General features: G+C 41.9%; 1 protein-coding gene across 4 annotated transcripts in view; it reads left to right on the top strand.

Moving 5' to 3' along the window:
- LOC109970419 (activin receptor type-2A-like) overlaps window positions 1-22,735 on the top strand; it is a 28,151-nt gene extending 5,416 nt beyond the window's left edge. Inside the window, exons 3-12 of one of the 4 annotated variants that reach the window (XM_020617960.1) lie at window positions 5,002-5,117; window positions 5,489-5,643; window positions 9,001-9,024; window positions 9,674-9,817; window positions 12,035-12,178; window positions 12,491-12,636; window positions 13,403-13,517; window positions 16,631-16,769; window positions 21,028-21,158; window positions 21,299-22,735. In XM_020617960.1, coding sequence (XP_020473616.1) covers window positions 5,002-5,117; window positions 5,489-5,643; window positions 9,001-9,024; window positions 9,674-9,817; window positions 12,035-12,178; window positions 12,491-12,636; window positions 13,403-13,517; window positions 16,631-16,769; window positions 21,028-21,158; window positions 21,299-21,484 — 1,300 coding nt within the window. In that variant the 3' untranslated portion in view covers window positions 21,485-22,735. The other 3 variants (XM_020617961.1, XM_020617962.1, XM_020617963.1) reach the window with 3 other exon arrangements.
- The last annotated feature ends 1,044 nt before the right edge of the window (window positions 22,736-23,779 follow it).

Genomic DNA, 23,779 nt, shown 5'->3' with positions numbered 1-23,779 from the left:
GAGAGAAGCTAATATGGGAGAGATATGATCTCTCTTGCTAGTTCCTGTCAGTACTCTGGCTGCAGCATTTTGGGTTAACTGGAGGCTTTTTAGGGACTATTGGGACATCCTGATAGTAAAGAGTTACAGTAGTCGAGCCTGGAAGTAACAAATGCATGGACCAGTTTTTCAGCATCACTTTGAGACAGGATGCTCCTGATTTTTGCAACATTGCGCGAGTGAAAGAAGGCAGTTCTAGAAACTTGGTTTATGTGTGATTTAAAGGACATATCCTGGTCAAAAATGACTCCAAGGTTCTTCACAGCAGGACTGTAGGCCAGAGCTGTCAGACAAAACATTAAAACTGCAATACACAAAAATAGGGTAATAGTATTTTCCCAGTGAACTTCAAACATCGCACTTAGTAATTCACATGGTGGAGTTGGATATGTCAGTTTGCTTGGTGAGGTAGTGAGGGGTTATAACATACTAACACACAGTTTATATTCAGGCCTGTTTCCATTGCTTGGTAGAGAATGTCCTGCTATTATTCAGGTCCCCCAAGAGACCACTATTGATGAGATGCTCTTACAAAAATACCTTGTAGAACATTTTTGTATTATTATTGTACATGTCTACTAAGGGGTTATTCCACATGTAACAAATAAAGGTTAAGGTGTTTAATGTGTTCTGCACCTTTAAATGTTAGGGGCTTGAGGTATCGCGAGAGGGAACGAGAGAGAAGGGAGGAGAGGAAAACAGAGAGAAAAAAGAACAGGGAGCACTGTGTAATCTTGGCAATATCTGTCATTGGAGGAGTTTAATAAAAAGCAGGTTGAGACCGATCCTCTCTGCAGTCTTTATGACCCTTTGAAGAGCCTTCCTCTCTGCCTGTGTGGTGTTACCATACCAGACTGTGATGCCAGTAGTGAGGATGCTCTCTACCAGTCCTCTATAAGCCTGGGTGAGAGGGCGACGGTTCAACCCAGCTTTTCTGAGCTGCCTGATTAAGTATAGCCGCTGCTGGGCTTTCTTCACTGTGGCAGCTGTGTTCAGTGACCAGCTCAGGTCAGATGTCACCTGCAGGCCCACGTGACTGTATCTGTACTTGAGTATTTTCATTTTGTTCCTCCATATTTCACTATATTTTAGAGGCAAATATTGTCCTTTTCACTCTGCTACATTTATAACTTACTAGTTACTTTTCAGAACCAGATTAATACAAAAAATAAACTATAAATACAAGACCTCATTGATCTATGGTGGAAAATTCACAAGCTACCCAGCAGTAGTTCAAATTAATGTATATAAGCTAGTTTAAATTTAGCTCCCCCTTTACCAGCTGCAACACTAAACATGATGTACACAATAATGCATCAGTAATACAATAATATGATGTACAGGAATTTGAAATGTGCCATTCTGCATATTGAATACTTTTAGCACTTTAAGTATGTTTTGATGCTAATACTTAAGTATTTACTTAGTAAATTTGTGGCATTGAAAGGGATTTGCATTAACTCATTATTGCATTAACTTTGACAGCCCTAATTTCAAATATTGATTGGTTTCAACTAGTGCTGCTGAAGCAGAGGGTCAGGAAGACAGAGCTGAAGAGAGAGATGTAGGAGCAGGGCAGCAGCCAACATGATGCTGCTGTGGGAGAGCTAGTGCAGGAGGGACAGGTCAGATGGCAGCAACAGTGGTGCAGTGGGTAGAGCAGTCGTCTCTCAACCAGAAGGTTGAAGGTTCGAATCTCGGTGCCTGTCGAAGTGTCCTTGGGCGAGACACTGAACCCCCCCATTGCCCCGATGGTTAGAGCTATCGGTTGAGTTGGCCCCGCAGATGGCTGCCATCGGTTCTGTACCGGAAACAAATTCCTTAGAGTATGGCGTTGAAAACTGGGGAAATACATACATAAGCTCACTTCAACCATTGTATATATTACAAAAAAGAGTGATAAGAATTGTGCATAAGATGGGGTACAGGGATCACACCAATGTAGCTTTCATACAGTCTAAATTGTTAAAATTTTTTGATTTAGTGGGATATAAGACTGCTGTGTTTATGTATAAAGCCAGGAACAATTTATTACCTGGTGGAATTCAAAAACTATTTAATGAAAGGGAAGGGGGATACAATTTAAGAGGTCAGTTAAATTTAAAAATTCATGCTATACGTACAACCAAAAAAAGATTTTGTATTTCCATAAGTGGGGTAAAACTATGGAATAATTTAAGTGTGGACATAAAAAATAGTAATAGAATTGACGAGTTTAAACATAAATATAAAGGTATGTGTCAATCAAGTTTTTTTAGTATAATACTTGTGTGGGTAGAAGTGAATCATTTACTGCTTGCAAACCAATGATGGTAAGATGATGTCATGGGGTAGGACTGGATAAGTCTGACTTCTTCCTACTCCATTCAAGCATGTACTAGGTATAAGCAAATTGATATTGGATTATGTGTAAAATTATGTGTGTTGTCATATCAACTGTTTTACATGCTTGAAAGAATAAATCAAATCAAATCTTGTGTGTAACATACTTGGCCAATAAAGGTGATTATCCTTATCCTTACAACTGCACTATGGAATTACTATATTTAATTTTTAAAAAATGATTGCATGAACCCCCCATGGGAAAGACTATTTTTTTGTTTTTTATACATTCAACTTAACATCTTTTCAACAGCTAAAACTGTTCATGATGATGATGATGATCTCTTTATATTTTTAATATAGGATGTAACCACAGTAGTGTAGGTACCAAACAGATTTCTGTTTCTATTACACTGTGTTTTCTGCTCATTGATACACTCTGTTTCAGGCTGTACAGGAAAGACAGATCATAAACAAAGTCCTTGTGTGTAACATACTTGGCCAATAAAGGTGATTATCCTTGTGATTATAAGAGTAACTGACACAAAGAGTCACAGACAGTAACGGGCACTGACACTAACGGACAGTAAAACATTTACATTGACAGAAAGTAGCAGACAATAACAGAGAATAATACTAACAGATAGTAACAGACACACCAAGCTGACATGAAAGAACTAGCAGCAACAAAGGCTGACCTCTGTGTCTGGGCCCGTTGGGTTGAAAATGACACTTGAACACACCTCACAGACGACAGCCAATGGCTGACTAGCACATTCTGCGCCTGTGTGAGAGAAACAACTCCCCTACCAGCAGGTGGAGACGTCTGTATTTGCCATTCAGAAAGGGGAAAGAAGAAGGCCTAGAATGCGGAAGTATAAACTGTAAACAAAACACCCCATGTTTACAGCTGCTTCTAATGGAGAATACATCTGATAAGAAGCTGCAAATGACTCTGCCACTCTCTGCCTTTTGGTTGTGGAAGAAGAAAGGAGGTTGTGGAAGTGAAAAACAAGGAGAAACCGTGCTAAATGGGTGAAATCACGGATACTATGGCGACAGGCTGAGGCGGCTTTCCCGACACATTCTCTTCTTGTGCACCGATTCGCTAAGCTGAACAGCCAATCAGAGTGGTCTCTCTGTTCCTGAGGAGGCCCAGTGTTGATTCAACATGTCGAATTGGCCAAAAAGAGGGTTTTGGGAAACAGCTATTAAGTGTTCAGTTTCAATGCCATATATCAGAACAAGATCAAGGGTGTGATTAAAACAGTGAGTGGGTTTATTTACAGTTTGAGAAAAGCCCATAGAGTCTAATAATGAACAGAATGCATTGTTGAGGCTGTCATTGTCAGCATCTACATGAATATTAAAGTCACCCACTATGATTATTTTATTTGTACTAAGCACTGAATAGACAGAAAGTCTGAGAATTCACTTAAAAACTCAGAATAAGGGGCAGGTGGACAGTAAACAATAACAGAACTGGCTTTTGAGTTTTACAGTTTGGGTGTGAGAGACTCAGGGCGATTTATAACTGTTTAGGTCTAGGGCTGATTAATAGGCTTGAGTCAAAGCTCGCTGCCACACCTCCACCTCGGCCTGTGCTTCCAGGGATGTGACAGTTACTGTGACCAGGTGGGGTGGATTCATTTAGACTGACATTCTTCTTGCTGTAACCACGTTTCAGTAAGACACAATAAATCAATGTTCACTAATCAAATCATTCAGTAACAGAGATTTAGATGAGAGAGATCTGATATTTAATAGTCCACATTTGATTGTCCTGGTATTTTGTTCTATAAGAGTATTTTTAATTTTAATTAGGTTCTCATGAATAACTCCTCTTCAGTTGATTTTTGATTTATATAATTTTCAGCTGAAAAAAAGTGGTTTTGAGGTTTACTTACTCTTTAATATCTCACCGTTTAAAACTCCCTGAACTCACAGATGAACCCTGTGTACCTGCAGGTCTGACTCACCTGTGCTGTTCTCTGTATGGTCTGCATGTTTATACCTGATCCTGTACCTGCCTGTCTAGTAGCAGCAGAGTGTGTGCTGTGGTCAATGTGTATGCCTGTTGTTGAACTCGTTTACCTGCAGCTGACGTGTCGCAGTGAAGCCTCTGCTGCAATAAACAACCCGCCCACCCGCCATACTGGAGCCTCAGGATGGAAGACACACAAAACTGTATTTGTGGGTGTTTTGTCTGTTTTTGTCCTGAGCTCTGGAACAAGTGATCAGAGGCCTTGGACCTGCTTGGTAACAATAGCAGAGTCTAGGTCACATTTATTGACTTATTGTTTCTATGGATTATTGTTATATACAACTTGGAAGCCGTGACAGACTGTGATATAAATGTTAATAAATAATGGTAGGCCTAATGTGTTTCCTGTCATTTTTTGACTGCCATGACCCTGAAGAGTTTATTTAAGCTTAAAATGTTTTATATTTAACCTGAACCCTGCAGAGCCCCCCCGAGAAGAGACTCCACTCAGGCTGAATAAAAAGAGTGAATCTGACAGAGTGTGATGTTTCCGAACAGATTGGAGGTGAAATCAGTCACAGAAGTGATGCTGAGGAGGAGGAATGTCTTCACTATGAAAATAGGAAGTGTCCTGAGTTTTCCTCTTTTGCTGACAGGACCGAGTGTGTGGAAAAGAAAGATGCTCCTGAAGTCTTCTTCTGTTGCTGTGAAGGAAGCTTGTGTAACACGAAGTTCTTCTACAGCCCCGACAGCAGCCAGTCGCAGATTCCCAGTAAGATGCCCTGTTCACGTTTGTTATGATCCTTAAGTGTAATAACAAAGCTTTTCTGTTTTGTCATAATTACTACTTTCTTGCACAATGTTGAGCTTTGTCTTTATATTACAACTTTATTCTCATGCTGTTATAATTGTTTTCTAAGACTTTAGTCTCAAAATTGCAACTCCTCAGAGCATGTTGACGACATAACTTTGGTGTTAAATTATCACTTCATTATCAATATTAGTTTTATTTTGTATTTCTCATGACTTTATACTTGCCCGCTACACCCTGATGAGTCTCTGGATCAGTCATGTTATTGATAAATCGATGATGTTGCATTGTAACTTTACACATTGACTTCTACTTTTTGTTCCTGTATGTAGCGACAAACAAACCAGTGACGCCGAGGCCCCCAGTCCTGACCACTCTGATGTACTCACTGGTTCCTATCATGGCCATCACTGCCATTGTCCTGCTCTCCTTCTGGATGTACCGACACCACAAACTGGCCTACCCACCTGTACTGGTGCCTACACAGGTGAGACAGGTGTTTGTGTGGCAGAGGATCTTCTTCTGTGGTGTCTTTAAAATTTTGAAGGTTTGTTTCTTCACAGCTGTGGTGGCAGAACAAACAGACAAACAGCACTTCACAGATTAACCTGAGTAACCTTTCACTGTATTCTGGCACGTGTTTATTAAATGAAGCTTTACCTGGAGAATGTGTCAGACAACATCTCACTCTGTTGCACTACAGAAACACTTTTTGTGCAGGGTTACAGAGTGGAGCATCTTCTCTCACAGATGATCTTTGGCTGAATGCAGACACACAAACTGACAACAGGCTTCTTTTCTTTAGTTCTGTCATCAGTTTTCTTGTTTAAAGACGGGGCTCTGAAACCTTTTCATCTTGAGACCCAAAAGAGAAATATGGTCTCTCTCCTGGACCCAAATTTACAAAAAATACATCAGGGATTGCTACAGCGTCTGCAATTGTAAACTACAGATAATGAAGACAACAAACCCTGAGTTTAAAATGTAGTCTATATGAAATATATTCATTTCATTATACAAGTACATCACAGCAATAATGAAGTAGCTGAGAGTAATGTTAAATTTCTCACCACCTTGTAACAAACATACTGTATGAAACAAAAATCACTGGGCCTGCCTGACAACAGCATCAGATATAAAGTTCATTAAATTCAGAATCGACAGACCAACCGTAACGTAGGCATTGACAAGTGTGATGTATTATGCAGCCTACTGTACTAGCCATTCATTTTATTTCATTTGATGCAAAAATAAATAACTTTTGAAGAGTAGTCCAGTCTGATCATATGTATTGATATGCAGAGCTCTAATTTACTTAAGTCACACAGTAACATTCAGTAGAATGTATACTGTGCTGGCTCCTTCTCCCTCCCCCTCCCCCCTCTCTATCAGTATGTTTACATAGTGCAGTTGGTGCTTATTTTCACTGCTCTAGCGATAACGGTGCAGCACCTTAAAATGTCTACCTGCTCATTAGATATTCTGCCTACAAGCTTCTTAAAAAGTGGTTTTGGCTTCTTGGCAGTGGATTTGTTGTATATTGTAAATGACTCACTTCAGCATCATTAAAAACTGCAGCTATAAGGCCCCTCCTGAAAAAGAGAAACCTGGACACCTCAGCATCAAGTAACTGCAGGCCCATCTCAAATCTTCCCTTCATAAGTAAGATGACTGAGAAAATACCTTTTAACCAAATCAACCACTTCCTGCAAACAAATGAAATTTCAGGCAGGTTTCCAGTCTTTCCAAAACTGCTCTCATAATGACTTTAAACAACATTCGCTCGAATGATAATAATGATCATCATTATTTAGCCAAGTATGTTACACACAAGGAATTTGTTTTCGGTACAGAACCGAGGCAGTCATCTGCGATGTCAACTCACACCGACGGCTCTAACCTCTGGTGTGAAGTACTGAGAAGTTGATCGTGGGAAGACGGAAGTAAAGGGGTACAAAATATAATGGAAACAGTGAAAATCCACAGTCTGCCACAGCTACACTAAAAGTACTAGGTATCTACTCATGTATGTTGCTACTCGGTACTGTCATGTACTTGTTTCTTTTAGGTAATATTTAATGTTTTATCTAATTTGCATTTTAATGTTTTATTTATCAGTGTGGGTTGTGTTAAGCACTTTGAATTGCTGCTGCATATGAAAATATGCTATATAAATAAACTTGCCTTGTCTATAAAAGATATGCTTCCAAAATGCTGAGAGAAATTTGCCATCCAGTCTCATTACTTTATTTTTCATATCTATTTGACCCATTTACCGTCAGTGTCATTTTTTCCAATGTATTTGCAGACATTTAGTGTCAGCTTTAACATCCCGTCTGCTTTTTGACTGCACTCAGTAGTCACTTAGCTAGGAGTGATTAGACAATGGTGGGTCGACCAGCTCTACAGTATTCACCTTTACAACAACCTGTCATCGGTACAGATCCTCCCTGTGCACTCGTCTGTCTGATGCTCCTGCCTCCTCCTTACTCTGTCATCACACGCAGCAGCTGTTTATAGTCTGTGGTTTATAGTTTATAGCCGAATAGCCACTTTTGCACACCTAACATCAGCCAACAAACACGTTTTCTTTTTCTGATGCCCCTTTTCTGCACCGCAGGTTTTCATTTCTCCAAGGTGTATTTGCTACAACGTCAACCTTGCAGGTGTGAAGGCAACAGCTATCACAGCTGTCAAAGCTGCACCAGAGGTGTCGCTGCAGCTGTTGAATAACTCTTATTGGTTTAGGCTGTGTAATATCTAAGTGGCTCTGGATAACAAACTTGTTGGCCCACTGAGAAAATTCCCAGACTTTGATGGCTAGTGGGGGGCCTGCTGAAATCAGGTTAAAGAGAGCGTGTGGGAGAGAGAGAGAGCCTTGCACACAGCATCTGAGCCAAACAGATTCATGGAGAAAAAAGCTTTCTTCTTTTATTTTGATTTGAAAATTGAATTCATAGCATTGCTATGCATTTTACTTCACCAACTGGCTATGCAATAAAAACAGGTCATGACCCTACGTTTGGGAAAAGCTGTTTAATGACAGTATTTAGTTTGTATTAATGCTGATATGATGTCAGAACACCTTGTACAGTGTAAAGATGTCATCCTGACCGTTTGATTGTCACAGAGATGCAGAGGGAATGTACTGCCTTTATCAGTCAGACTCACCTGAGTCATGGGGGTGAGTTTTTAATGTCGGACAGAGGCAGTTTTATTTCCTCTTAGCTCACATGCTGCATGCAAAGAGTTTAACTTGATATTTCTTCATTATTACATTGAAAAGCAGGGAGACTGCAGCTGTGTTCATTACTATGGCTGTTTGAGGCTTGTTTCTGTTCTTACATAGGCTCTTTCACAATGTTTAATATTTTGAAACCAGTTTTATTGTTTGTGAGCAACAGAGATGAAACTGGAATGTATTACATTCATCTTAACCATATTTTAAAAAAGCATTTATTGAATCATGTGCCACTGATTTTATGTCATACTGGAGAAATGTGATGTTGGTGTATATTCAGACATGAGACCAACGTAAAATTACTTTCGCATTTAAATTTATTTACTTGGCAGGCGCTTCTTATAAAGCAATGCTGGTGCTACAGGTTGTAGTTGAAAGGGTCACAATAAACCAGATTATGAATCTGACCACGAATTGGATGTCTAATAATAAGAATTATTAAGAATAATCTTCCAGTCTGTACCAGATTAGTGTTGAGGCTCAGAACCCAGTTTGTTTTACTGTTTTTATCAAACTGAGTGAAACTTTGACCTCATTCTCCATCACTTCTCTTTCTTTGTGTTTCTGCTTCTGGTCTCTGACTGTAAACTGTTTCTGCCTCAGCAAGCCTTTCATATAATGATAGAGGTAAGAGAACATTGCATTATTTGACTGTCTGTTTCACTGCAAAGTGCTTCATTACTGCTTTTATTTTTCTTCATTTTGTTTTTTATTTTAATGCTGTGTGATGGTGGTTGATATTCTTGTGCACTGATGGACAGAGGTTGATGGTATGCATGAATGTTAAGAATCTCTCAGGAACCAGGCGTTGAGAGTGCAGTCAGTAACACTCTGTGGGCACAGAAGCAACATCTGGGTTGTGTTCATGTTAGTTTGAGCGCATTAGTGTGAATTAGTTTGGACTTGTACTTTTTCTGCAACATAAATCTGTCAACTTTTATATCCAGTCAAACATGGAAGTATAATTTCTCAAAAGGAAAATTAGGCCTATTTTCAAATAGAAAGTGATCTGGATTAACCAGTTGGTGTCAGATTGACGTGTCAAAAACCACACTTCTTCTAGGAGTCATACCAGCAAACTTTGAGATTAAACACATTATGATTTGTTCAGACAAGTCACAGCTGCGGGTTGAATCACTGCATTTGTTCAGATTATTAGACTAGTCATAACTGCAGCAGGAGTCGCTGCTGTTGTTGAGGTTGTTCTTTTCAGATGAATCACAGCTGCAGGACAAACCATTACCTTTGCTCAGCTTGTTGTTGTTGTTTCATCCAGGACCCTGGTCCTCAGCCTCCCTCGCTCGTCCTGGGTCAGAAGCCGCTGCAGTTACTGGAGGTCAAAGCCAAGGGGCGCTTCGGCTGTGTGTGGAAGGCTCAGCTGCTCAGCGAATATGTTGCTGTCAAAATATTCCCCATTCAGGTCAGTACTGTTTGTTGGCGTTTGCTAGTGTCTGTTAGTGTTGCTGTCTGTTACTGTCCATTAGTGTTATTGTCTGTTACTGCATGTTATTGTTGGTCTCTGTTACTGTCCGATAGTGTTGGTGTCTGTTACTTTCTCTGACTGTTAGGGCGGAGACACACCAACCCAATGGTCGGCTGTCGGCCACTGTCAGGCGGTAAGCGTCTGTCGGCGCTCGTCTTCCTGGTGTGTCCTGCACCGTTGGCACATGGCGGTTTTTTTGCAAATTCAACATGTTGAATCAGCGTAGGCTCGCTGGACCTCCTCAGTAACAGAGAGACCACTCTGATTGGCTGTTCATCTTAGCGAATCAAATTAGATTTGGGTATCATCTGCAAAGCAGTGAAAAGAGATGTCATACTTGTTAAAGACTCTAAAGGGCGCATGTTCAAGGAAAAAAGAATGGGGCCAAGAACAGACCTGTGAGATGCCCCACAGCTGAGCTGAGCTGGGGATGATGAAAGTCTGACTGAGAAGGTCCTGTCAGTCAAATAGGATTAAAACCAATTTAATGTGGTGCCTCATATACCATAGCATGTAAAGAAGCTGAAGCTGAAAATCGGTGGATTTTAAGAGTTGAAGTGTAAGAGATGAAAGCAGTTGAAATGTTGCTTAAGGCCGTAGCAGACAATAGTTTGAACTTAAAGTGCCCATGGCTACTCATTTTGCTCACTTCCAGCCATTCAGTGTTTAATTGTGGGTACCTCTAGATTAGCTTGGCACCCCTCATAACTCCAAATAGTCTGTAATTATTTCAGAACAATAAAACCAGAGAGGCTCTTCCTAAAAGCAAGAGGATAGTTCATGAACTCACACAATGTTGTGTTGCACATGGACACCACAACGAGCTGTGATGGCATTAATTAATATGAATTTCTCCTCCATAGATAGGTAAACAACGGTATATGTACCAATGAAAAGAGATGTGTAACACTCTAAACAAAGCAGGTAACTGAGAAACCCCATATTTTAACTGGCATAATGCAGACATAGTAACTTCTCCGGCCTTAAAACAATTCTCTCTAATGTTACAGAAACAAGGCATTAGCAGAAATGAAATGTGTGTGTTTTTTTTTTTTTTTAAACTTACGGTTAAGTCCCACTGAGTTGTGGAAACATCGCTCCCTTTCAAGCAGCTCACTGTGTCTTCGCCACATGACCACATACAGTCCCAAAGTAGTGAAATTATTTCCAACACATGGCATAGCATGACAATAACATCATGGGTCGTTAATCCGCTCGTTAACCAGAAACACATCACATGCAGCAGACACATTGGCCTCAAGCAGTCAAAACAAACAGGTACTGTGCTCCGGGGGAATCCAGTGTTGATGAGCTGATCATTCACTGCCGCAGGGTGCTTCACTGGCCGGCTGATCAGTGCAGCAGGAGGAGGGAAAATGTATCTACAAAACCAGGTGCAGTCGAAAAATGACGCTTTTACAATGGAACTGGTGGATGTCAGGCAAGCTCACATGAAAACTCAACAGCCTGGATTTATGCACATTCAAGGAAATCCTTAAACTATCATGTAATACTTTGTAATGTTGGGGGGAAAAAAGTCCCGTGAGCGAGAGTTTTCGAGGTGTGTATAAACCCAGTTGCTTCTGAAATGAAAATAAATACTACAACATATGTACACCTAATTTTTTGAGCTTTAGGTCACGTCTAAGATGATAATTTGCCCTTGTAACATTGTAGATAAGTCAGAAGGAAAAGCACCGTGGGCCCTTTTAAGATAATCTGAGAGCAGTGACAGCAGGAAGCCTTAGCTAAACCAACGTAGAAATGAAGTGTCAGTTCATGTGGGGAGGACAAAAGCAGTTGAAGTGAAATTTGGACTGAAAGCAGTTGAAACCTCATTAATATTTTGTAAATCTTTCTCTTGAATTTGATCTGAAAATGTATTCAAATGATTTTCATGTCATATACTACACCTCTTTCAGTGCCTCTAAGCTCCCAGACATCTAACAGCTAACTGTCTAACAACGGTCTGAATTAATTTGAACTAGTTGACAGTTGTCTTCAGGGAATTCAGCTGTAGTTTTTCTGAAGCATTTCCTCTTCTTTGTGTTTTATCTTCACTGTGTCAGTGAAGAATCAGTTATAACTATTGTCTCAGCTAATTTTAGGAATGTGACTTTTGACCTCTGTTTGTTTGTGTGTGTGTGTGTTCAGGACAAACAGTCATGGCAGAATGAGTATGAGATCTACAACATGAAAGGAATGAGACACGACAACCTGCTGCAGTTCATCGGAGCTGAGAAGAGACAAAGTAACATGGACATGGAGCTCTGGCTCATCACAGCCTACCATGAGAGGGTAAATGCTGACCCCTGCTGGATGGAGGAGGAATGGCCACCGACCACAGCTGAAACACAAATGAACAAAGAGTACCAATAAAATCTGATTCAGAAAAAGAAAAAAACAAAACAAAACATAGCATTCACTAAATGCTTTTCTTTAATTAGTTGTAAATGTATGAAGGGTGGTTCAAATGGTTTTATTGTTTCTGTGCATTTCATCATTTGTTTTATTACTGTTGTTACTTAAACATTTACCATTTATAGATTCGTGTAATATCAGGACTATAACCGATGTAAATGAGCAACACATGGCGTGCGCTGTGTCCAGGGCTCTCTGACCGACTACCTGAAGGCCAACGTCCTCTCCTGGTCTGAACTCTGTCTCATCGCTCAGTACGTGTCTCGAGGCCTTGCCTACCTGCACGAAGACATACCTGGACACAAGGATGGACACAAGCCTGCCATCGCACACAGGTACGCACGCAGACACACACAGAGTCCTGTGAGAGAGGAGGTGTCACTGTTGCTGCATTTCCACTGTAGGAACCTAATGAGTGCTTCCCATAACGTCACCCGGCATAACCTCGCAGCTTGATGCCAACCGTCCTACTTTGCTTTTCTACTGTATTTTCCCTGTGTGAGTCTCTGTTTAGAGAACGGAGCGGTGGCTCTCCTTTCACACACACCCAGCTGAGCAGAGCACGTGAACGATATCTCCACAGTGTAACAATCAGCTAGTAACAGAGACTATGAGTGGTTTATCAAACAGCTGTTGAACAAGTAGAACACAGAGTGGCAGAAATGTAAAATGGTCTTATACTTGTGTAGCACTTTTCTATGCTTTATAGCACACTCAAAGCAGTTTCACACTACTTGGTCATTCACCCATTTGCAGTCTTCACCGCTTTGCCCCTGTCCACTTACTGAAGCCCCCATTTGAATCCTGAACCAATGAGGGGGTTTACACACTGTGCTTATAATGCTAAAGGCTGAGGTGCATTTAAACATTTAACCAATCATGGTTACTACTCGGTGAGCACCCCTTCTCCCCTTGTGTTCCTGGATCTTGATTTTAGCACTACCTCCCCATAGGTGCTGAAATTTAGCTCCCAGAATGCAGCTCCAAAGTGGGCGGAGGGCAGTGGAAACAAAAGCAGAACCCATGACGGGTTTTTCTCGGCTCGGTGCCTTTCAGTAGGTTCCTATAACAGAAAAACTCCATTTTTTTTTTTTTTTTCAGGGACTTTAAGAGTAAGAACATCCTGCTCAAGTCTAATCTGATTCCTTGTATTGCGGATTTCGGCCTCGCTCTAAGGTTTGAGGCGGGAAGATCTCCAGGTGACACACATGGACAGGTGAGTTTACCTGTGACTGTGATGATGGAGGACGCATTTGTCTCTGAACTCTCATGAAATAACAATAAATGCAAAACCAAGCAGTAGCTGCTTTTTTTAAAATTATTATTTATATCAAGATCATTGGGAAATTATATGTACACTACCAGTCAAAGGTCAAAGGTTTGGACACATTCCCATTCAGTTCAGTTGACTGGTAGTGTATCAGGGCTCCAGACTAACATTCCACACTGGTGGCACTGGAGCTACAGGTGCCAGATCTGGTGGCACCAACTTTGTTTTACAACGTAATACACAAGAATCTGTTTTTCACAAATTATTTTAACTAACCTTACCATCCAGTGTGCATAGCCTATGTTTGAAATTCAGAGAGAGAGAGGGACTTAAAGAACAAAAAATGGGAAACTCACCACCTTTCAACCTCTTTTTATGTGGTAATTTTAGTTCTCTGTAGCCTAGCAGTCAACGTGATGATAATGATGACAATAAGGCTGTTATATTTCAATTTAAGTACAACTGATGAATTGCGTGCACTGTGTACGTGATTTATTGATTTATTTTTGTAGCCCGTTTTTCATCTGAAGAAGAATTTTTGCTCTTTGGCGATGTCTGTGTTGGACTTCATGAACAGTTCATCTCTCTCAACTCGCCTTCTAGTACCAACACATTTTTGGGCTAAAGTTACTAGTAGCCTATGACTTAAGGAAGAACTGATGGTGGGTTTTGGCCACTACTTCACCATATGTGAGCAGCGCGTATGTGTGTTTGATCTTTTCAGTCCACACTGACTCTGACCTCTGTGCAGCGCCTCTCGTCAGAACAGCTTATATACTCAGAGATGGCAGATGAAAATTAGCCTCATTGGTTAACTCTCACATATTGACAGAAAGCTCAGTGACACCAGATCTGATCCGTCAGAAGAGATTCAAGTGAAAAGTGAACACACAAACGGTCCAACAGGTGATCTGCCTGATTTAAGCAGCTGTCTGTGGCGACTACACTTCAAATGCGCCAAAGGAACAAATACACTCGAAGTGTAAACAAGAGGTCCAGGGATGAGATGTGCATCTCGGAGTCAGTCTGGCTTGACACATTTGATAGATTAGCAGTGTCTGCTTCATGAGACAGGGGAGTAACAGACCTGCAGATAAACGTTGTGATGACAGTATCATGGAGATTGTTCTGTCTCTCCACCATTTCTACAGTGAGAGCAGCCGTTTGTGCGTAAGCAGTTTATTTTGCAGTTGCACCCAGTGCGACCTTTGAGAGAGGTCGGTCTAACCTTAAATAAATTTGGTCTGAAAATGCAACTGATCACTCACAGTCTGGAGCCCTGTGTGTAAACATTCTTAAATTTTTTTTTCTATTGCCCAGCATCCCAACTCTCCTCACAAACCCCATAAATAAATAATGCATTCTGTAATACATAGAATTAAAACTTCAGTGTGCAGTAATATTCAATTTTTTTTTTGTGGAAACATCCCCCCAAAACATCTTAATGGGGAGAGATGCTGTCAAAGGCTCCTGTGACCCAGGCTCATAAGCACTGCTGAGATATTCCCTTCTAAAGGTTTCTGACCAGGATAACACTCTAACTAATCATAGAAGGCCACAGTCAGGGGCGGAAGCTCATAGCTGTCAGTCAGTATGTGAACATTCTTCCGCTCTACTGACACGGTCGCAGGCTAGTAAGCTGCTGATTTCAGTGTTAGCTGAGATAGCTGCATGAAAAAGAAGGCCAAGAAATGAGAGTTTTGAAGAAAAGAAACTAACACAGTTGGATTTAGACCATAGTTATACTGGTGCAGCTTTCAGCAGATGGAGAGTGTTGACAGAGAAGAGGCATTTACAAACGGATGCTGATTTGGCATTATTTCTGCCTGACTGGTATGTTGTGAATTTACAGTGTTATATAAGGACTCAAACATTATCCTTTGTGCTTGTAGCTAAATCCTGCCAGAAGGTGTCGCTGGCACTCCCAGTGTGACTGTAACAGCAGCTGGCAAAGCTAAAGATGTCACCGCATTGCTACTTTCAGTTATAATAATCAGACGGTTACATCCAGGCAAGTTCGTTCACAAGCCACCAGGTCAATCTGCTGCAGCGGTTGAATCAGTCGGTGACCATGTTATTTTGGTGCCCACCAGATGCATGTGTTGTAGGCTCCACTAACTTCAAACTTGTATGTGACAAAAAACTTGAGCGGCCAAACAGTGTTTCCCCTTGAACATTTTTCAGGCACAGTGACAAGAGGTTGACAGAGGTTTTGCCCACGCATGCTAAAATATTTGGTTATTCATTTCTCATGCAACACCAGACATTTGGTTGGTAATTTCTACGTAAAGGTCATGTAAAACAAGCAAAGTATTAAGATGCATTTGTTGCACACAAATAACTGTCAAAGCTTCCAGTTCATTCACAATCAAATAAGTTAGAACAAACAATCTTTAAGAAAATTGAATAAATAAAAAGATGAAATCCACATAATGAAATACATCAAATAATAAAACTATAATAAACTCTCAAGTTGGTGCAAACTACAATTCGAACTGCTCAGCAATTTGAAACAACCTTTTGCTATTTTCATTAGGGCTGCACAATAAATTGTTGTGTGAGCGTGATTCAGATCCCTGTGCCATCTCGGTCTCACCTGACAATGATTCTGCCGTGTTTGGCAGGTAGGCACCTTGCATCAAACTAAGCGCTTGTTTTGTTTTTCTTACCAGAGCTGTCAGAAGTGAATCATATTGAAGCAAGGCGGGGACACAGAGAGAGGCACCCAAATGCAAATACTTACTTACCAATGAGTGTATATGGCGGAGCCCTGCTGCTGTCGCAGTGGGACGCTTTATTAGCCATTACTTCTTGGCAATGTGCGTTCTTTAGTTTTACTGTGGAATTCTCAGACATGATGGAGGAAAATCAGTTTTTATCATCTGGCTCTGAAGAAGCTGATTATGAGGTTCATAGCTGGAGTGAAATAAGATGTGCAGATGAAACTCAGAGACACTGCATCAACTTGTGACAAATGGTGAAAGTAAAGAACCACAGATGTGGTTTTACAGGGTCCAGAGCTTTAAAGCGGGTGTGACTGTGTACCTGTTGTGTTTCAGGTGGGGACTAGGAGGTACATGGCCCCGGAGGTCTTGGAGGGGGCCATTAACGTCCAGAGAGATGCCTTCCTGAGGATAGACATGTATGCCTTGGGTCTGGTGCTGTGGGAGCTCGCCTCACGCTGCAAAGCTGCTGATGGTAAGACACACAAAGACTACACAAAGACTAGAGGGGGTGCAGGACAAACCAGCAGGAAGTCCTGGTCCTCTCTAGATCCATGGTCACCGCAGCGTGTTTGCTGTCAACAGTGAAAGTGTGAGAATGTTTAGGTTCAGTGTGTTCCTGACAGTGTGGACATGTGCAGTCTGATAACATCACAGGGCCATGCTGTCACGGTTTGCGTCACTTGTTGGTTCCCTGTTGGGTTTTTTTCTCCTGCCTCTCCTGTCCTTCCGAAATTTTCCTGTCTTGAGCTCAGTTACAGTAATTAGCCATCATTCCTTCCACCTGCCGCTCATTACCTCCCGGTCTTGCTGCATATATATACAGCCATATTTTCACTTAGTCTTCGCTGGATCATTCATGCCTACACACCTTAAGCTTCGTCCCTGCTACTCTCATTTCTGCCAGGTTTCTATGATACTATCATGCTTTCATGTTCTGAGTTTGCTCCACGGCTGGTTCTGTTTGTCGCGGTTACTCTGCGTTTTGTTTGCACCATGCGTTTGTGTATTTGTTTTGTGTTCTCTTTTCGATTTTGGTATTCTGTGTCGTTATCTGTTAGCCACCCGACACTGTGAGTAATCTGCTTGCCAGTTATGCTGTGGAGCAGGTGCTCTGACGCTGTGATTAGCCTGCTTGCCAGCTACGGTGCGAGAACCCAACGTTGTGAGTAACCTGCTCTCTCACCTGATTCTCCTGGTTCCTGCCGGCCTCCTGTTACCTGCCACCACCTGTCTACTCACCAGCACGTCCCGATCCTCTGGTCCTCCTGTTACCTGCCACCACCTGTCTACTCACCTGCACGTCCCGATCCTTTGGTCCTCCTGTTGCCTGCCACCACCTGTCAACTCACCTGCATGGCCCGATCCTCTAGTCCTCCTGTTGCCTGCTGTCCTCCTGCCATCTCACCTGCCTGCCCTGGTCCTCTGCTCCTCTGGTCTCTGTTGCTTCCCCGTCGAGCTGCTGACTCCTCCTGGTTCTTGTCCGACCTGTGCTCAGTTGGCCGCCACCCTTCCAGCCAGTTCAGTACCTGTTACTTACAGTAGCTCTTTAAGACTGGAGCAGAGTCAGCGGCACCAAGTTCAACAATGATAATGATTGTCCAACAAGCTCTGTGTTATTAAGTCTGTTGTACTTGAATCCACAAGGGCTGAAGCAAATGTGGATTTTACTGTGCAACATATGACACTAAAATAATGAATGTGGTTCAGAATCCGGGATATAAAATACATTTTCCGAAATGTCAGTGCATCTCTCTGTTGTAGTTTATAATCCTCTGGTGCAGGCCAGGTCCATTTTATATGTGAAAACCAATGATTATATAAAGAAAATGGCTGTATACAGCCATAAGGAATCCTACATTTTGTATTGATATGGCAGACGAGATCTTTTTACTTACACAGTTCATCACTTTTGTGTTGATTCTATTGGTGATGCATGTCCTGAACGTTGGTAGCACAGCTAACTGCTCCGTGACGATCCTCTCCCAGCCTGCATTAACAGAGCCTCAGATAGCAGCTACACTGGACAGCTGCCTCACAACAACTCCCCGCTGCAGCGTTCATCAACACAACTGCAACAGTGAGCACAGAAAGCCGCACTACCACTCTTTCTTTTTTTATTGGCAAGAATGTGCATTTGTTTTAGAGTTGGTGTGGCCCGTACGTGGGCAGACAATAAACGCATAACTTTATCTCATTAGACAGCAAGAGGCAGCATCTAGCGGTGTAACCATGGTACTGCAGCATATTTTCGGACAGTTAACACTGCATGTCCTTGCAGTCATTGGCTTCTCCTTGCCTCCTCTGGAAGTCCTCTCCAGATCAGTGTTTCTGTAGAGCCAGGAGAATCATAGGACCCTCCCCATTCTGGCCACCAAATTTTCAGTCCACTGCCCTCTACTAGGTGGTACAGAAGCAGCAAAAGCCGAACAAACAGATTTAAAGTTGGGGTAAAGTAGAATTAAATGCGTTCTGAGGTTGTTACCCCACAGGAGGATGTTATTAACCACCCAGCCAAATCTGAACTATCAAAAATGGTGCCAAGTATATAAAATTAGCTTTCAAAATCATGAAAAATTAAGGAGTAATCTCTGCTTTGAAATTCTGCAGGCATGTTGGGTGAAGACACTGAAACCATGCACAATCATGGAAATGTGCTGCCTGCTCTCATCATGGATGTATTGAGGGAGAACATGTAGGATGCATTTGCTGGGTGAGGGCATAGCTAGCTAGCTAGCTAGCAAATTGTAGCATGCATTAGCTTGCGATCAAACAGAAGAACTGGTGTTAACAGACCGATTGCCATTGGTACCATGGAGTTCTTAAGTCAAATTGTCCTACATTTTGGGAGGGCATATTGTCATCCTGACAGAAGCATCACAGACTCTCCAAAGATAGTCTGATCAATAGTCAAGATTCACCTAGCCTTCCCCAGAATATGTAACTTAAACAAGTGAGGTACGTTCACTAGCAGGGACCTGCCCTCACTTGGAACAAATAGAAGTATAAGGATAGAGGATGCTTTTGAACTTGATGGTTTCGGGGAAGGCTAAGGAGGCCTGCGTTCCTCTCAGGCACTGGCAGACCCCCAAACCCTTCCAACAAATAAGTGCAGTCCAAATGGTTAAGTGTCAAGGTTTAAGTAAATCCAATTTCAGTTCAATTTATTGTATTAGCACCAGTTCACGACAATAAGAGAAACTCAACAAACCCCAACCTTGAGCAGCACTTGGCAACAGTGGGGAGAAAAACAACTCCCTTTAATGGAAGAAACCTCTGATAGACTCTGGCCCTTGGTGGGCAGCCTTCTGCCTCAACTGGTTGGGGTGAGTGGGTAGAGAAGATAAGCCTGAAAATAAGAGAGAGACGTGAATCGGTGAACTGTTTCATGCCCCACAAGCCCCCAGAACTGGTGAGGGAGTTGTCAAGAAGGGTAGGTGGAGAGGGGCCTGATGCTGGTGGTGGGAGCCGCGGGCACCCTGGTGCCAAAAGGAGGAAACAAATGGGGGAGAGATCACGTGATCTGGCACCCAGATGACAGGATGGTATAGGAAATGAAGATAAAACAAGGCTCTTCCAAAGGTGCAGAATGAGAGACTGCAGCCGCACCAGTAGAGGACAAGAGGCAACCCTGACAGGAGAAAACTGTGTCCACAAGTAGCTCCGGCTGAAGGAGTCCCTCAGTACCTATCCTCTCAGGTGGAGTGCCAGCCAGGAGCTGTCAGGGAGAAGCAAGAGGAGCTGGCAGGATGGGCTGAACTGCTGTGGCCTGAATGCAAACAGAAGCGGCTGGTTTGAGAAGACCATCCGACAATGGAACGGTCCAGCATCCGAAAACAAAGCAGGAGGAAATTGAAGGCGAGCAGGTACACATGGATGGGGCTCTGGCCGTTCAAACAAAAAGCAGAGGTATGGAGCTTTGTGTGAGTTAAATAGTGTGTAAATATAAGAGGCGTAGTTCAGGTTAGGTCCCGCTCCTGAACTTTAGGTAATTACAGTATCTCCATTTATTTATTATTCACAGTCTTGCTCCACGTCTTGACAACCTTTTGGAATCTATTCGTGTTTGCCAGAGTAAGAGACCTGAACCAGCAAATAAAAGAAAACACAAGAATCATTTCAATAAAACAAGAATAAAGGTTATAAAAATAACTTCGTTATCTGGACGCGCCCAGTCATCATCAACATATTAAGTCTCACATCATCTGTATCATTTTCAATGAAATAATTTCATTTGGTGAACCCTCCTTTCTTTTATTCTTTCTCGTGACCCCCTAGCACATTTCAGGCACAGGTTTTCCTGATTTAAGCCTTGAGTTTAGGCTGCTAATGTTTTTGTGTAACATTTTATGAGTCACAGTATCATTTTACTTTCATACCATTATTACTCGTACAGGTGGGAATGCTCTCACGCTTGTGATTATGTCTTTCTAGCAGTTCTCTTTTCTCTGCCACATATTTTAACCATAAAGCTTGTATGACTCTGTTACTCTGTGAATGTTTGTGAGGCAGCAGCAACATTTGAAGCCTCAGGTGTCATCAGTCATGATGTGTGAAACGGGGTAACGTGTTACACTGCAGTAAGACCTATTGTTGCATACACACAGACTCACAACTAGGGACGGGTATCAAGAAGGTTTTATTTATTTATTATTCCAGGTGTTATCACTACTGCTGACCTTGTCCAGTATATCTGTTCTGGACTCTGATGGTCCCACATGTCTCTGACCCAGGTCCGGTGGATGAGTACATGCTACCTTTTGAGGAGGAGGTGGGTCAGCATCCATCTCTGGAGGACATGCAGGAGGTGGTGGTCCACAAGAAGCTCAGACCGACGCTCAGAGAGTGCTGGCAGAAACATACTGTGAGCCTGACTAAATTACCCACAATATACAGTACCACTTTGCACTCATTGAATACACGATGAATGCAAACAACCTGTAAACTGCATTACCATCATTAATACCCTGTCTGTGTGTGGTGGATGTTTGGGCGTCCCTGTAGGGCCTGGCATTGCTCTGTGAAACCATCGAGGAGTGCTGGGACCACGAGGCCGAGGCTCGGCTGTCGGCCGGCTGCGTTGAGGAGCGTGTTGTGCAGATGCAGCGGCTGACAAGTGTCACGGCACCTGACGAGGTTGTCACCATGGTAACCAACGTGAACTACCCGGCTAAAGAGTCAAGTTTATGACAAGGTTGAGGACCGGTCAGGATGGAGCAGGGACTCCCTCAGTGAGCGTTGTCTGTCTCTGTTCACAGACTCAGGTGGGGTTGAGCCAACAGGTGATCTCCGGCTGCAGGTGAGTCTCAGACTGATGAGTGGCTCTTTAGACTGTAGGCTAACATGGCAGAGAGCCTCTCTCTTGCTGAGCTCCACCCTCTGACATCAGTTCCTGTTTTTTAACAAAGAGTTTTCTACAATAATGTGATTAAACAGTGCGATTTCAGTATAAAAGGGTGATTTTAGCTTCTGAATGGCTGTATCACTGCTGTATATACATACAGACTATTACAATACAAACATAAATACACAGATGTATTTCCATGATAACAGAGTTAGAATAATCAGGTTATTGATCCAGACAGGAAGTCTTCACACACTGAACATGTTTCTGGTCTGTGATACTTGAGGAGAAACTGGAGGCGATTCTCTGCTAACAAACACTGACAGATAGGGAAGAATAAAATGACGGACTGAAATAAAGTCAAAGAAATAAAGTGAAATGAAACACTGAACACGGAATCAAGGTATTTTAAGATATTTTACTTAATTATATTGTTATACTGGGTCAAAAGTTGTTTTTATTTTGTGATAATGGGTTAATTAGAAGAAGAAACAGTTGGTAAAATAAAATAATTTTAATCAACCCAGCTGTGTATTGTTTAATGCCATTGTCTGCCAAATTAGCTGCTGCACTAAGCTCCGTTAAGGAATCTATCGATATAGTGTCTTTGCTTCTCAAAATGTCATGTTTCACTTAATTTCTTTGACTTATTTTTAATTTCAAGTCTTACATAAAATTTGCTCTAAGTTCAGACTCTGAGTGTAAAAGACAATCGAAGCATGACTAGCTTTTACAAAATCATCCTGATTTAGCCTTGATGGACTTAAGATGTGTCGCCCAGTTTTTTCCTTCAGAAACCAACCAACGATCATTAACTCAAATAATTTATCAGCTGCTGCTGAAGGGAAGAAAGAAAAGTTTTCAGATTTAAAATCAGTTTGTGTTGAATAGAGAAATCCCTATGAATATGAACACAAGTGAAAACTCTTCCCCTGTTTAAGTTTGCAGTGAATATTTAAAGCTTGCCTTTATTTATCATTTTATTCTAGTTTTATTTCTAATCTTGGTTGTTTCATCATCTTCCTCCTGTTTGAGGTTCGGTTTGACTTTGTGGAGCCTCCAGACCGACAAAACATGCCGCTACATGTTATTTTTTTATTTTGGTCTGTGGCGACTACACTTCAAATGCGCCAAAGGAACAAATACACTCGAAGTGTAAACAAGAGGTCCAGGGATGAGATGTGCATCTCGGAGTCAGTCTGGCTTGACACATTTGATAGATTAGCAGTGTCTGCTTCATGAGACAGGGGAGTAACAGACCTGCAGATAAACGTTGTGATGACAGTATCATGGAGATTGTTCTGTCTCTCCACCATTTCTACAGTGAGAGCAGCCGTTTGTGCGTAAGCAGTTTATTTTGCAGTTGCACCCAGTGCGACCTTTGAGAGAGGTCGGTCTAACCTTAAATAAATTTGGTCTGAAAATGCAACTGATCACTCACAGTCTGGAGCCCTGTGTGTAAACATTCTTAAATTTTTTTTTCTATTGCCCAGCATCCCAACTCTCCTCACAAACCCCATAAATAAATAATGCATTCTGTAATACATAGAATTAAAACTTCAGTGTGCAGTAATATTCAATTTTTTTTTTGTGGAAACATCCCCCCAAAACATCTTAATGGGGAGAGATGCTGTCAAAGGCTCCTGTGACCCAGGCTCATAAGCACTGCTGAGATATTCCCTTCTAAAGGTTTCTGACCAGGATAACACTCTAACTAATCATAGAAGGCCACAGTCAGGGGCGGAAGCTCATAGCTGTCAGTCAGTATGTGAACATTCTTCCGCTCTACTGACACGGTCGCAGGCTAGTAAGCTGCTGATTTCAGTGTTAGCTGAGATAGCTGCATGAAAAAGAAGGCCAAGAAATGAGAGTTTTGAAGAAAAGAAACTAACACAGTTGGATTTAGACCATAGTTATACTGGTGCAGCTTTCAGCAGATGGAGAGTGTTGACAGAGAAGAGGCATTTACAAACGGATGCTGATTTGGCATTATTTCTGCCTGACTGGTATGTTGTGAATTTACAGTGTTATATAAGGACTCAAACATTATCCTTTGTGCTTGTAGCTAAATCCTGCCAGAAGGTGTCGCTGGCACTCCCAGTGTGACTGTAACAGCAGCTGGCAAAGCTAAAGATGTCACC

Source organism: Monopterus albus, unplaced genomic scaffold (genome assembly GCF_001952655.1).
Source record: "Monopterus albus unplaced genomic scaffold, M_albus_1.0 scaffold198.1, whole genome shotgun sequence".
In the NCBI taxonomy this organism is placed as follows: domain Eukaryota; kingdom Metazoa; phylum Chordata; class Actinopteri; order Synbranchiformes; family Synbranchidae; genus Monopterus; species Monopterus albus.
This window is presented reverse-complemented; position numbering and strand designations above follow the sequence as displayed.